Consider the following 14,270-nt stretch of genomic DNA (forward strand, 5'->3'; position numbering starts at 1 on the left):
ACACCCGTTGCGGATCGCAATTTGAATGCGGTTTGGGAAACGTGCATGGATTGCAGGGTTTCCCACACTGCATTAATGTGAACCTAGGCTGAAGCCTCATACACACGGCCGAGGAACTCGACGGGCGAAACACATCGTTTTGCTCGTCGAGTTCCTTGTTGGGCTGTCGAGGAACTCGGCGAGCCAATTTTCTCCATTCCCGTCGAGGAAAAAGAGAACATGCTCTCTTTTTGGCTCGACCAGTTTCCTCATCGAAAAATGTACACGCGACCGGTTTCCTCGGCAACAAAAAAAAAAAAACAGCAAGTTTCTTGATGGTTTTTGCCGAGAAACTCGGTCGTGTGTACGAGGTCTAAGAAGCCAATACTTTCAAATAATAGTGAAAACGATTATATCCTATAATTAAAGCAAAACTATGCTGACAGATACAAGTGCTGGCACTGGTAACATCTCCTTTTAAAAATGGTAGTTGCCTGGCTGCCATGCCATACAATTCAATGAGCCAGAATAAGTAATAAAGCTCAGACTGCAATCTTATTTTTGTATGTAAAGGCAACACATTTTTTTGCACGAAAACTTAACCTTTTTTTGCTCTGTTGCAGAGATATCAGCACTGCAAGATCTCGACGCCAAAACATAATGATTCACAGGGAACACACATTTTTATAGACAGCTAACAGGACAGAACAGGTTTGTTGGTTGCAGGACTTGGGAAAGGTAACAAACTCTAATGCTGCGTAGACACGATCGGACATTCCGACAACAAAACCGTGTTTTTTTTCCCGATAGATGTTGGCTCAAACTTGTCTTGCAAACACACAGTCGCACAAATGTTGTCGGAAATTGTGAACGTCAAGAACGCAGTCACGTACAGCGCGTACGACGGCACAATAAAACGGAAGTTCCATACCAAGTGCACCATCCTGCTAATCTCATGTTAGTAGAAGCTTTTCAGCCTTGTGCTTTTCAGCCCATTACAGCATGACGAATGTGAGATCTCCATTACGAAGGCTAGTTTAACCAGACCGAGCGCTTCCGTCTCGTACTTGATTCAGAGAATGCGTGGAATTTTGTGCTTCCGAATTGTCAACACATGATCGGAATTTACAAGAACGGATTTTGCTGTCAGAAAATTTGAGAACCAGCTCTCACATTTTTGTTGTCGGAAATTCCGACAGCAAATGTCCGATGGAGCCTACACACGGTCGGAATTTCCGATAACAACCTCCCATCGAACATTTGTTGTCGGAAATTCCGAGCGTGTGTCCGCAGCATTACAGAACATTAAAAATACTTTAGGGCGGCTGAATGTCCTTGATTTGCATTTAAATTGCAATGGAATGCTTATCTTGTATACAACTCTGAAGCCTCGTACACATGACCGAGGATCTCGACGGGCAAAACACATTGTTTTCCTCGTCGAGTTCCTTGTTAGGCTGTCGAGGAACTCGACAAGGCAAGTTTCTCCATTCCCATCGAGGAAAAAGAAGACATGCTCTCTTTTTGGCTCGACGGGATCCTCGACAGTTTCCTCGTCGAAAAATGTACACACGACCGGTTTCCTTGGCAAAAAAAAAATCCCAGCAAGTTTCTTGCTGGTTTTTACCGAGAAACTTGGTCGTGTGTACGAGGCCTGAGAATACCAATTAAAGGAAATATCAAGAAAACAAAGTATTCATACTGTATATAATGGGCCCTCTCCCACACATTACGTGGGGACAACAAAATGACCCCCAATTGGACATCTATTTTAAAATTTCACCAAGACCTATATCAAATCATGACAAAGGTTTCACCTTTTCTGTGGAAATTTCCTTTGTCTCTTCCTGTAGTAGAACATTGCTCCAGCAACTATTACAGCAAAAACACAAACTGCGACTAGAATTCCAACAATGAGAAGCCCTCTATTCTGATCTGAAGAAAAAAAAAAGAAGAAAGTGACTATGTCATTTGTTTCTTAGCAGAGAATGAGGGTAAGCCAGTATCACAGAGACAAGAAAAATGTCACAGTGCTTTATTTATGGATTGCTACCTGCAGAGTTTTCTGTAAATTTGTGGTCACAGTATGGTGGTGCCCAACCAGGGTCACAATGGCACTGTCGCTTATGGTTACAGATCTAGAAAAACACAAAAACACATTTGAGATTTTCAGGCTTATTATTGTGGTTCATAATTCAGTTGAATATTGCAACATGGTTCTACATAGCCATCTCACAAGACTCATTATAATGATGAGTACGTGAGTACTGTGAATGAAGCAAGACCTAGGCCTCGTACACACGACCGTTTTCCTCGACAGAATCCATCAAGAAACTTGGTGGCAGAGATTTTTTGTCGTGTGTATGTTTTTCATCGAGGAAACTGTAGAGGAACTCGATGAGCAAAAAAGAGAACAAGTTCTCTTTTTCCTCGACGGGAGTCTCAACTTCCTCGTTGTGTTCCTCGTCGGGCTGTCATATTTGGGACAGTCAAGTCTTTCTTTTGGCAATATTGCCAAATATTGTTTTATTTTCTATGCATTTGAAAGGCAGAAAAATGCAACTAAAGTCACACCTAGTTTGACCAGTGTTTGGCCTAGTCTACACAGCGTATATCAATATGTATCCCGTCCGAGGGTCAGATTTATCTGCACAGGTGTTCCATGCACCTTCCTGCAGGCAGTCTCATTGATATCTATAGGGATGCTCCCAATCTCAAAGGCAGACAGAGAAGGGAAGTTACCGCTCAAGGCAGAAGATGTAAGCGATGAACCTCTTCACCAGATCTGAGGCCATGGGTGCTGATAGCTATGATTAAGCACAACGTTTTGGTGTGAAACGCGTCAGTGGTATCCTGTTTGCCTTGACATGTATGCTGTGATTTGATTTTTACAATAAAAGCAACATTTCTGGAGTGCGGCTGTCCAAATATTTCCCCTTCATTTTACTGCTCTCAATCTGTGCAGATGCAAGTGAACACTCCCAAAACACAGACAGTGTGCATTCAGGGTCGAGCACGGGAGCAGCGGCTATGTCCGTGTAGCCAATGTTTTCCAATAGACATCAATGGGACTGCCCGCCAAGGGATGCATGGAACATTTGTGTATCATCGTGTAAACATAGCCCTACCATGGTGTATACATTGATATACATTGATATGTCCCTACAGCAATGTTATTTATAAAAAAAAAAAAAAAGGCCTTTTAAAATTTTGCACAATTTATTAATTGTAACACAAGAAAAACAAATGAAAAAGTTTACATATAAATTGTAAAAACAAGTTATTCAAATTAGCAAAAATAATAATAAATGGTGAAGAGGAAGGCGATACATTAGAACAGATTAGGGTTACCTAAGGGGTTAAATAGAAACATACACAGAAATTAAATGGAATATATTTACCCCTCTGTTGTTGCACTTTGCAGAGCAGTTCTTGTCTCCATACACGGATAAATCCTTGCATTCCCCTTCAAAACAGACCTACAACAAAAGAATACTAACTGTTGGTGAGTTGTTAACTACACTTGAGAAATATACATGGCACTTTCCTAGATCAATAATATTAAATTCAAAGTCATAAATTCAAATCATAATTGTAAATAAAATTACAATTTGAATTTGTGCTGGGTTTAATTATTTGAAAGCAGCAGCTTTGATATATGTGCAAATTTAGGTCTTTATATATGTGTGCGTAGATAGATATACACATACACATGAATGTATAAAGACCTACATTTGCACATATAATATATAACAGCTGCTCCTTTAGATAATTAAATCAATCACAAATTAAAATTGTAATTTATTTATCATTATGATTAGAATTTATGACTTTACTAGATCAGTAAGAGCACTGAATGCTAGAAGTGTTAAACATCTTACCATTCCCATGCCACACTTTGTGCCAGTGGGCACCATTCCAGGGTCAGCTGTTACTCCACTTTCCTGATCAGACAGTTCAGCCACTTTGCACTCCTGTCCACCAAGTAATTTTATCACATACTTGTTGTTAGTTATAGGGAATTCTGCTCCCCTTACACAGTGTATTCGACCACACTTGACATCCCTGTAACATAACAATGGCAACTGTATTATTCATCACTCTTGCTCATCACTTTTGCACATACATCAAAAACACACACACCTGCACACTTAGAGCAAATAATGGCAGTTTAATGCCGCGTACACACGATCGGTTTGTCTGATGAAAACATTCTGATGGACCGTTTTCATCAGACTAACCAATCGTGTGTGGGCCCCATCGGTTTTTTATCCATTGGTTAAAAAACTAGGAACGTAATTATCTGATGGTTAACTAACCGATAGAAAAAAAACGATCGTCTGTAGGCACGTCCATTGGTTAAAAATCCATGCATGCTCAGAATCAAGTCGACGCATGCTTGGAAGCATTGGACTTAATTTTTCTCAGTACGTCGTTGTGTTTTATGTCACCGCGTTCTGACAGGATCGTTTTTTTAACTCATAGGCCCCGTACACACGTCCGAGAAACTCGACGAGCAAAACACATTGTTTTGCTCATCGAGTTCCTTGTGGAGCCGCCGAGGATCTCGGCGAGCCAAGTTTCCTCATTGACTACGAGGAAATAGAGAACATGTTCTCTATTTGGCCCGACGAGATCTTTGTCGGTTTCCTCGAATACGGCTCCTATCGAGTTTCTGGCTGAATTCTGCCGAGAAACTTGGTTGTGTGTACGGGGCCATAGTGTGTAGGCAAGACTGATCATCAGTCATCTTCATCGGATAACTGATGAAAAAATCCATCAGTCCGTTTTCATTGGATGGACCGATCGTGTGTACGTGGCATTAGTTGTACATGGCTTCATATTTCACTACTGTGTGGTTCTAAATATTAGAAAAACTGTAAAATACTATGTCAGTTAACGGCAATGGCTCCTTAGTCACAACCACTATCACAAGATATGTAGGATCTCTGTTTTTCCTGCATCTTATAAAGCATAATACAATCCATACTTACTTTATTTTACAGCTACTGTATCCATACTCAGTCTTTTTGCAATGCAGGTGCTTATTGCCATGAACATTGCTCCTGAAGCAGTCATCAGGTGCAACCTGAGCATCTGGAAGAAAATATTGCCTTGTCAATAAACCAATTTATTACTGTAAGGTCATACAAACTTTGCATGCCATGAGCCCAGGAACCGATCCATTAAAATTCTGGTATCATGTACACAGTAGTTATGGATCCGAAAAAGATCCTAGAATTCAGCCGAAGTCTGGATTTATCAGCATACTCAATACTACAATTTCACCATGCTCCTGGTTCCATCCAGCAATGCTGGAAGCAAACAGCTAAACCCCAGTGACAATGTCACCCTATACAAGATGCATATTACATAGTTACATAGTAACATAAGATGCATATTGAGTACAAATACTGTATTTGCTGGCATATAGGACTACATTTTACACTTAAAAAAACTGGCCAAAAAGAAGGGGTCATCTTATACATACAGTAGCCTGCTCGGATTGGCTTTGAGAGTCAGAGAGGCGTGGGCTGATGATGTTACAGTCTCTGCTAATCCAAGCAGGCTTTGTATTCATTAATAGAATACATCGCCCACAGTGATTGGCTCCAGCTACAGCAAGAAGGAAGAAGAATATGGCTCCAGAACGAAGAAATATGAAGCGCCGGAAGCCTAGGAAGTGGGGGTCATCTTATACGGTGAGTACAGGCAAAAAATCTTAAAAAACTGTAAAATTAGGGGGTCGTCTTATACGCCCGGTCGCCTTATACACCGGCAAATACGGTATGTAATAAAATATCACACAATGTAATGAAAAAGTCCATTCTTCCAAAACATCTAGTTAACAAGGTTTTATTTTGTTCACTAAAGACTATGGCGCATAGCTTTTTTTGCTCATGAGATGAAGGTCTATATGTTTATATTGTCCAAATGTAATGAAATTATATGTACAGCTTTTTATTATAAAACCAATACAGAATACTATGAGGCCCCGTACACACGACTGTGTTTCTCGGCAGAATTCAGCCAGAAACTCGGTCGGAGCTGGATTCTGCCGAGAAACTCGGTCGTGTGTACACTTTTCAGCGAGGAAGCTGACGAGGAACTCGTCGGGCCGAAAAGAGAACATGTTCTCTTTTTCCTCGTTGTTCAATGAGGAAAGTCGGCCCGCCGAGATCCTCGGCGGCTTCCACACTGAACTCGACGAGGAACTCGATGTGTTTGGCATGTCGAGTTCCTCGGACGTGTGTGCGGGGCCTGACACCAGGATGAAAGATTTGCTAGGTATTTTATCAGTACATTTGTCTTTTATAAGTTAGTGATCATACCTGATCCCCAGAGAGTCTTACAGTGCTGACCAAGGGATGGACATAGTCCATTATAACAGTAGCCATTGCTGGAACAAGGAAGCCCATTCTCCTGAAAGGCATCCTCCGGACATTGAGCAGAATTTCCTGTGCAATATTCTGGAAGATCACACTCTCCCTTTCTCTTGCGGCACATTTCCCCAACTGGACGAATCTGACAAAAAGCAGTAGTAAGAATCATTTACATGTCCTAGCAAGGAAACATTCATTTTGCAGAAGAAATCATACCAATAATTTAACATTAGATTAGCTTGAAATGTGTACCTTGCACTGCCGACAACACTCTCCTTGTGCACACTCTGCTCCCTCTTTCAGTTTGCATGTTGTGGCATTACAGCATGGGTTAGTACATTCCTGAAAATTCAGACAAAGCAATAATGCATTAGTATATTACTTTCTTCTTTAGCATGCTGAGGCGGATTTACTGAAGGACGTGAGAAATCCCTGTTTACGGATTTCATCTGCACATGACTGGATAATTGAAACCTTTTATTGTGTACACATACTCAAATCCTTAAGTAAATCAGCCTCACTGAGTTTACACAAACTGTCCTAGAGGATTTTAAGTTAAAGCGTTTGTAACCCCAAAAACAAAAACAAAAAAAAGGATCCTGTTCCTTTAAAAGCATAAACAGCACAATGCTTGTGCTATGTCATTTGGCCGTTTCTATCTCCTGAAATACCTGGCTGATCCTGCCTGGTTCTGCCCTCCCCCCTGTAAACTGACCACGGTTTATCATAGCTGCTGAGTCCTGACACAGTTGTCAGTTTATGTGCCTCTGTAATCCGCAGCTCCCCTCTGTCCTCCTCTCCCCCCTCCCTCCCTGCCTGTCGGCTCCGATCACTCCCTGGCCCTCTCTTCCTGCTGCTATCATAACTTAGTGCACATGCTACAATCCCCTCTGTTATAATGATTTACCCCAATTATGTAAAAAATACACAACTATATACCTTATTTTTTAGCGCCGCTCAGCGCTCACGTAACTGGTCGCCTCTCCTCTCCTGGCCAACGTCAGCAGGGTATTCTCGGCCCTGCCCACTTTGCTGCCAGATCGAGAGAGAAGAGAGGCGGCCAGTCATGCGAGCGCAGAGCGGCGCTATAAAATAAGGAATAAAGTGGCGTATTTTTTACAAAACACATACCCCGGGGAAAAACATTTATTATAACAGAGGGGATTGTAGCACGAACACTAAGTAGCTTAACAACCACCTGTGTGTCTCCCAGAAGACAGCGGGGGGGACGGGGACATAGATCGCTGAAGATGCTGCAGCGATCTATGCCCTGAAGTGGAAGAAAATACCTGGATTACAAAGGTATCTGCTCCCACCTCCCCCATAAAAGGTGCCAAATGTGACACCGGAGGGGGGGGGGGAGGAATCCGAAAAGCGGAAGTTCCATTTTTGGGTGGAACTCCACTTTAAAGTGGAACTTCTCTATCTCAATCAATATTAACTGTCTTTAATCCTTATTCTTCTAGCACTAGCAAACAGATTTGAAAGTATTATTATATTTACTTGTATAAACTTTTTGTTACTTCCTGGTTTTCAGGCCTAGGCAAAGTGTGCCATACATCCCAGGAGTCTTCAGTGGAGTAGGATGGGTTGTCTCAGCTTAGCACACCCTCCTGCCTGCATTCCTAAGCTAAGGGCAGATGAACTCCAGGAAGTAAATGCTATATGAATTTTCGGTTCTAGATAGCCACAGCCATTTTTTTCAAAGTGATTTTTAAGCAAAACAAAGCCTGGAGGCATGGAAAGATGGGTGAGTTTGCTTTGAATATTATTATTTTTTACCTTAAGGCATTCTATATATAAAACCTTCTCTGCTGCAGGATCCCCCCAGCCCTGCCTATCCCCTTCAACCTTATTTTTATCAAATCTGATCCCACCAAGCAACACGCATAAGAGCAGCGTGTCTTACCACTGTATCCCTCCTCATTGGGCAGATTGATAGCAGCAAAAGCCACTTCTGTCAATTAACTCCAGTGATAAGGGAGCAGGGCCAAGTCATGCTGTCTGTGTCAATGGATGCAGAAGCGGGGCTCAGGAGCGAACAACCACTTGAAATAGTGTTCTTGACTTGTGAAGAATCTAAAGTGTTGTAGTTCAAGATTCTTACATTTTGCTTTCTATACGAGTCATGCTCATGTCACAAAATACAAATCTCATAGTGAATAGCATGCTTTATTGTATATGAATATTTTTGTGAATGTATACATTCAATAATTGTATATATATTCTGGGAATGCATGTTACCTCAAGTGTTCCGCAGTCACATTCTTCCCCACTCTCCACAAATTCATTTCCACACACTGGACCCCCAAATAGCTGGGTGCTATCAGGGACATTGAATAGACAGCTAGGGCTAGCATCCCTAAGGAAAGTTTGCAGGTCTTGTCGGCTGCAGCTGCTGAAAATCTTGGGGTACACTATACTGCATAAAAGAAAAAAAAAGAAAAAAACTTAATTGCAGACAATATGAAAGTTAAATTGCAGGTACACACACTTGCAATGCAAGGAATATTAAAAACACAGAAATATATGTCAGTACTTACCCAACACTCTTTGACATGACACAGCCTCCTTTGTCCCTGGTGACTGCACAGGTACACTGGGTTACATCTTCATCATGAGACATGCCAAGATTGTGCCCCATTTCATGCGCCATGGTAGAAGCAGCGCCAATGGCATTTGTACTGTGGTCCTGGGGTTTTAGATTGAGATTGCAATTAATGAAAGGAAGAGTTTGGTGGGCCAAGCAAAGTTTCAGATAAATAAATACAAATATATAGAGAAACAGTCCTTTTACGTTTACAAGCCTAAAAAATTCAGCCGTCTCGTAAGGAGATCCAAAATTTGTTGATCATCACAAATTAGACAAAAATTATATAATGGTACTCACTTGGTTAACAGCTCCAGAATCCCCTGTACACATTGCAAGTTTGGTGGCCAGACCTACAGTGCTCCCTTCAAAGTCCACTCCACTGTATATATGAAAAACACAGGTAAATGTTAACACGTGTCAAATGCCATCACCAAAAAAAAAAGTGAAATTCTGGAGTTGGTAATAAGTAACATTTTAAATCTTACGTAACAAACTGGGCATTATCATGCATTTTCTTTCGAAGAAGGTCACTCTTGCGCCAGCTCAGGAAATTATCCAAGGTCACACCAGCATTAGAGCTCACTACTATTTTGTCTCGCTTAGTCCAAATTTCCATACCAATAAGAGCCACTCGGAAATTTAGGGAGCGGTAAAGCTTTAAAAAAATAAAAATAAAATTAATTTATGTGACGTGTACAAACACTAGATTAAACACAAATATCAGTATTTAGAACATCTATATACAAAACCAAGCTCATAACAGTGGGTTGTTTTTATGAGCCAATTATATGTAAAATAGTATTATAAATAGTATTACATTCTTTACACATTTTTACCCACCAATTAGTTTGTAATTGAGTTCAGAGAGTCAGGCCCCGTACACACGACCGAGTTTCTCGGCAGAATTCAGCCAGAAACTCGATCGGAGCTGAATTCTGCCGAGAAACCCGGCCGTGTGTACACTTTTGGCCGAGGAAGCCGACGAGGATCTCGGCGAGGAAATAAAGAACATGTTCTCTATTTCCTCGTTGTTCAATGGGAAATTTCGGCTCGCCGAGATCCTCGGCGGCTTCACAAGGAACTCGACGAGCAAAACGATGTGTTTTGCCCATCGAGTACCTCGGACGTTTGTACGGGGCCTCAATTGTAGACAGCACATCCACATCCTAGACCTCCCTATACAACACACTGCAGGAAAGCAAAAGAACCCGTCCAATCCTATCTTCCCCTAACCTCTGATTCAACAATAAGGCCTCGTACACACAACCGTTTTCCTTGACAGAATCCATCAAGAAACTTGGTGGCAGAGCTTTTTTGCCGAGGAAAACGGTCGTGTGTATGTTTTTCATCGAGGAAACTGTCGAGGAACTCAACGAGAAAAAAAGAGAACAAGTTCTCTTTTTCCTCGACTCGAGTCTCAATTTCCTCGTCGTGTTCCTCGTTGGGCTGGTTTTCGTCGAGAAACACGTTCGTGTGTATGCTAAGAAACCCGCGCATGCTCAGAATAAAGTATGAGACGGGAGCGCACCTTCGGTAAAAGTAGTGTTTGTAATGGAGATAGCACATTTGTCACGCTGTAACAGTCTGAAAAGAGCAAATCGTCTCTTACCAAACTTTTAATTAACACGCAGTAACATGAGATTAGCAAAAGCAGCCCCAAGGGTTGTGCCAGTGGAATCGAACTTCCCCTGCTGTTGTATGTGTTGTACGTCACCGCGTTTGAGAACGAGGAGATTTGGTCTTAACCGTGTGTACGCAAAAGCAAGCTTGTCAAGTTTCTCGACAAGCCTAACAAGGAACTCGTCGAGGAAAACGATGTTTCATTTACGACGAGTTCCTCGGTCGTGTGTACAAAGCCTACATGGGAAAGACTGGAGGCTGATCTCAAGACAGATGCAGGTACTTATACTAGTTCCATGTAAAACACTTTAAATATTTGTTTAAATTACCTGCCATACAAAAATATAAAAACCCTGAATATGTATCCTAAAATGTTGTTTTATAAATTGTATTCATTACACAAATTTATAGATGGATCCATCAAGCCTGAACTAGAATGCTGCAACATTTTTGCTTCATTGTTTTTTTTTTTATTTAGCGCTAAGGAATCCTTATCACATTTTGCAGGAACAGTTTACAACATACATACATTAGTCATAAAAGAGGTCACCACCTTGTCTGCATATTGTCAGTAAAATCATTATAAGTGATGGTAATACAACTCCCAATAGGATCTTTACATGCTCCCACCTTGTCTACATGATTAACGATCTCCTTCATGCGGTGTTGGACTGTAGGTATATCTTTGTACTTTAAATACTGCAAAGAAACAAAAACAAATACTATAGAAACCAGTGGTGGAAAGTGATACGATGGTGATATGGATTTTCCCAAGATCTATCATTTACCTCCGCGTTGTCAACCACGAGAAACAGTTCCACGTATCTTGTACCAGTTTGTAGTTGAGCAGATCGCTAAAAGAGATTTCAAAGAAATGTTTTACTTCATACAATTTTCTGTATTGAAAATATATTGTATTATTGACTGAAATATATAGATTCATTTGTATCCATTGTGGAATTAAATGTATAGGTGGTGTCAGGAGTTTACCCTTTCAAATGTCCTAATGACTTGGGTGTCGAGAAATCCTCAGAATTTCCGACTCTGTTCCAAACACATTGGCGTTTTAAATGTTCTACCCCTCCTTTTTCATTCTTCATATTGTTAAAGATTAAAAATCTAGAATGCAGAATCCTTAAAGCGGTACTAAACCCCCCAAAAAAAATATTTTGTAGTTTACTAATACTTAGATGTCGTGTCTGCATCTGTTACCCTTTTCAGCTTCTATTTTCAACTGATGATCTAGCCAGTAAGTTTGTATTTTTCAACTTTAAACAGCCTAAGTGGTCCAGGCATTTAAGGCCCCATGCACACGAGAAGCAATTACAAACACCTCTAAACTCACGTTTTCAAAGGCAAAAACCGGGGTTTAAAATGACCGTTTTTGCCGCGAATTGCGCGGCGGTTTGCCGCGATTTGCCGCGTTTTACCTGCGTTTGCGGCTGTCAGCGCTTATCTCAAAGACATTGTAGACCCTCCCAAAGTCTAAAACGCAAAAATAAAACGCTTCTGAACCCAAAATTTTGCGTCTGAAAAAACGGACATAAACCCAACTGCTTTAAAAAGCCAAAAAACGTGATTGTGTGCATGGACACATAGGATAACATTAAATGTGTTCAGGGGCAGTTGAAAAAAATGCGCAAATGCCTCTGAACTCGAGTTTAGCAGCGTCTCGTGTGCATGGGGCCTAAGGGGTTGAGACAAACCATTTACTACTTGCAATGTTCAGTTTTTGTTCATTTACAGTGAATAAAGCCCCGGGGCGGACTGACAAATCATGGGGCCCCCGGGCAATAGAAAATTATGGAGCCCCCAGGCAATAGATTATGGGACACACACAGTATACATACACACAGAATACACATACACACACTTAAAAGGTACTAGAGAGGCGGGGCAGCTATAATCTTGGGATTAAAAAAAAAAAACACAGATGTTTATATACTGTCCCTGGTTTTACTGAGGCTGGCAACCCTGATGGGGCCCACTAGTGGCATGGGGCCCTCGGGCAGTGCCGAGTGGTCAGTCCGCCCCTGATAAAGCCTCAGTGTTAGCTGGAGCTCAGCTTTAACTCATTAGTCAAGTCCATCTAAAGCTGCTAGTGTATCTAACACCGCCCTTTTTTCAGATTGACAATGCTGCTGTCTTCCATCCAGAGTAGAGACACCCAAAGACAGGAAGTGATTATCGGCTGAGGTTGAAAATAAAAGAGAAAAAAAAGCCTTAAAAAATAAAAGCAAAAAAGGTTTAATGCCACTTTTGTAATTGCGGCAGTAGAAGTGCAGACCCAAACCCCAAGGGCCCTTTCACACGGGGCGGATCAGTAATGATCCGCCTCCGTGTGTCCGTAAAGCTCAGCGGGGATCCTCCGTAAAATCCCCGCTGAGCCGTCGGCTGACAGGGTGGTCCCCACACACTGTGCAAGGACCGCCCTGTCTTTCCTCCGCTCTCCCCTATGGGGGGATCGGATGAACACGGACCATATGTCCGTGTTCATCCGATCCGATCCGCCAGACGGAAGAAAAATAGGATTTTCTTCCGTCCGAAAAAACAGAGCTTTGCGGATGGTCATCTGCTGACACCCACAATCACATAGGGACCAATGTATGTCCCGTTTTCATCTGCAACGGATGGATGAAAATGCTAACATACGGTCCGCACGTGTGAAAGGGGCCTTAGTCTTACTAATGGACACCATGGGAAATATAAGAAACTGCTGACTTAACTCTATAGCAGGAAACAAAACATGAAGCAAGATGGAGATTGGGAAGCCAAGCATTTTATACATTGTCCTCAAAGAACAGTCATCTTCTAAGTAATTAAACCTCAAAGAAATACTTCTATATTTGGCAAATGCAAGAACTTATCAGTCTTCTGAAGAAACCGTGATGCTGTTTGGTAACATGTTTTTTCTTGTACAACATATCATAAATAACTTCCGGGACTGAAAATACAATCCAAAGATACCGGATTTTTTTCCTTTTTTTTTTTTGCAATGTTTAGATTAAACAATCTTTGATGCACTGGTAGTATTAACAGGACAATTACAATTATTGGCTACTGAATTCAGTGTGCAATCTCTCAGCAGCATGTAAAGAGCAAGGAGACTGATGAAGCCGTAGCTTGTGAGATGATGCATGATAGATTGCTAAGAATTAATGAACTCTGCTCTGCCTTTATGCCAAAAATCATGCAGCCAGAACAAAATGCATGATCTCCAGAACTGTTTTTAACAAAGTGTTTAAATCCCTCCCCTATCCTGCCAAATCAAGAAGACCACAGCATGCATGTTCAACCATGTATAAACCCAACCTGGATCTTCATAAACATTTTTAGGAAAGATCAGAATCAGAACCAACTTTCACATGAACAGTAACACGGGTCTGTACTATCTACATTAACATAGATCTTCATGGGACCCAAACTATCATGATTACTAATTGGTTAAACAATGGTGCCCTATAATAACAAAAGTGGTTAGATGTGCAGACTTGAACTGGTCACCCCAGCCCTAAGAAACCCTTTTTATCCAAAAACAGCCAGGTAGAGAAAGTCATCTCATGTCTGGTGACACCATAATCCACCACTCCAGCCAAAACCTTTCTGGATATAACAATAAGTGGGGGAATTATCACAGAGCGCCTGCTTACACAAATCTACAGTATTAGGTTAGAGCAGGGATATGCAATTGCAAC

The 14,270-nt window shown here is 41.4% G+C and overlaps 1 protein-coding gene across 2 annotated transcripts in view; it reads right to left on the reverse strand.

The window, feature by feature from the left end:
- The window catches only part of ADAM8 (ADAM metallopeptidase domain 8), a 57,264-nt gene that overhangs the window by 13,909 nt on the left and 29,085 nt on the right, over nt 1-14,270 (reverse strand). For both annotated transcript variants that reach the window (XM_040320750.1, XM_040320751.1), the window contains 13 exons: nt 11,364-11,429; nt 11,206-11,274; nt 9,441-9,610; nt 9,253-9,334; nt 8,906-9,054; nt 8,607-8,784; nt 6,615-6,704; nt 6,312-6,504; nt 4,974-5,076; nt 3,861-4,044; nt 3,381-3,458; nt 2,033-2,117; nt 1,797-1,914 (listed from right to left, as the gene is read on the reverse strand). In XM_040320750.1, coding sequence (XP_040176684.1) covers nt 1,797-1,914; nt 2,033-2,117; nt 3,381-3,458; nt 3,861-4,044; nt 4,974-5,076; nt 6,312-6,504; nt 6,615-6,704; nt 8,607-8,784; nt 8,906-9,054; nt 9,253-9,334; nt 9,441-9,610; nt 11,206-11,274; nt 11,364-11,429 — 1,565 coding nt within the window. The remainder of the gene's footprint in view (nt 1-1,796; nt 1,915-2,032; nt 2,118-3,380; nt 3,459-3,860; nt 4,045-4,973; nt 5,077-6,311; nt 6,505-6,614; nt 6,705-8,606; nt 8,785-8,905; nt 9,055-9,252; nt 9,335-9,440; nt 9,611-11,205; nt 11,275-11,363; nt 11,430-14,270) is intronic.

The sequence above is a fragment of the Rana temporaria genome, chromosome 8 (genome assembly GCF_905171775.1).
Source record: "Rana temporaria chromosome 8, aRanTem1.1, whole genome shotgun sequence".
Classification (NCBI taxonomy): Eukaryota; Metazoa; Chordata; class Amphibia; order Anura; family Ranidae; genus Rana; species Rana temporaria.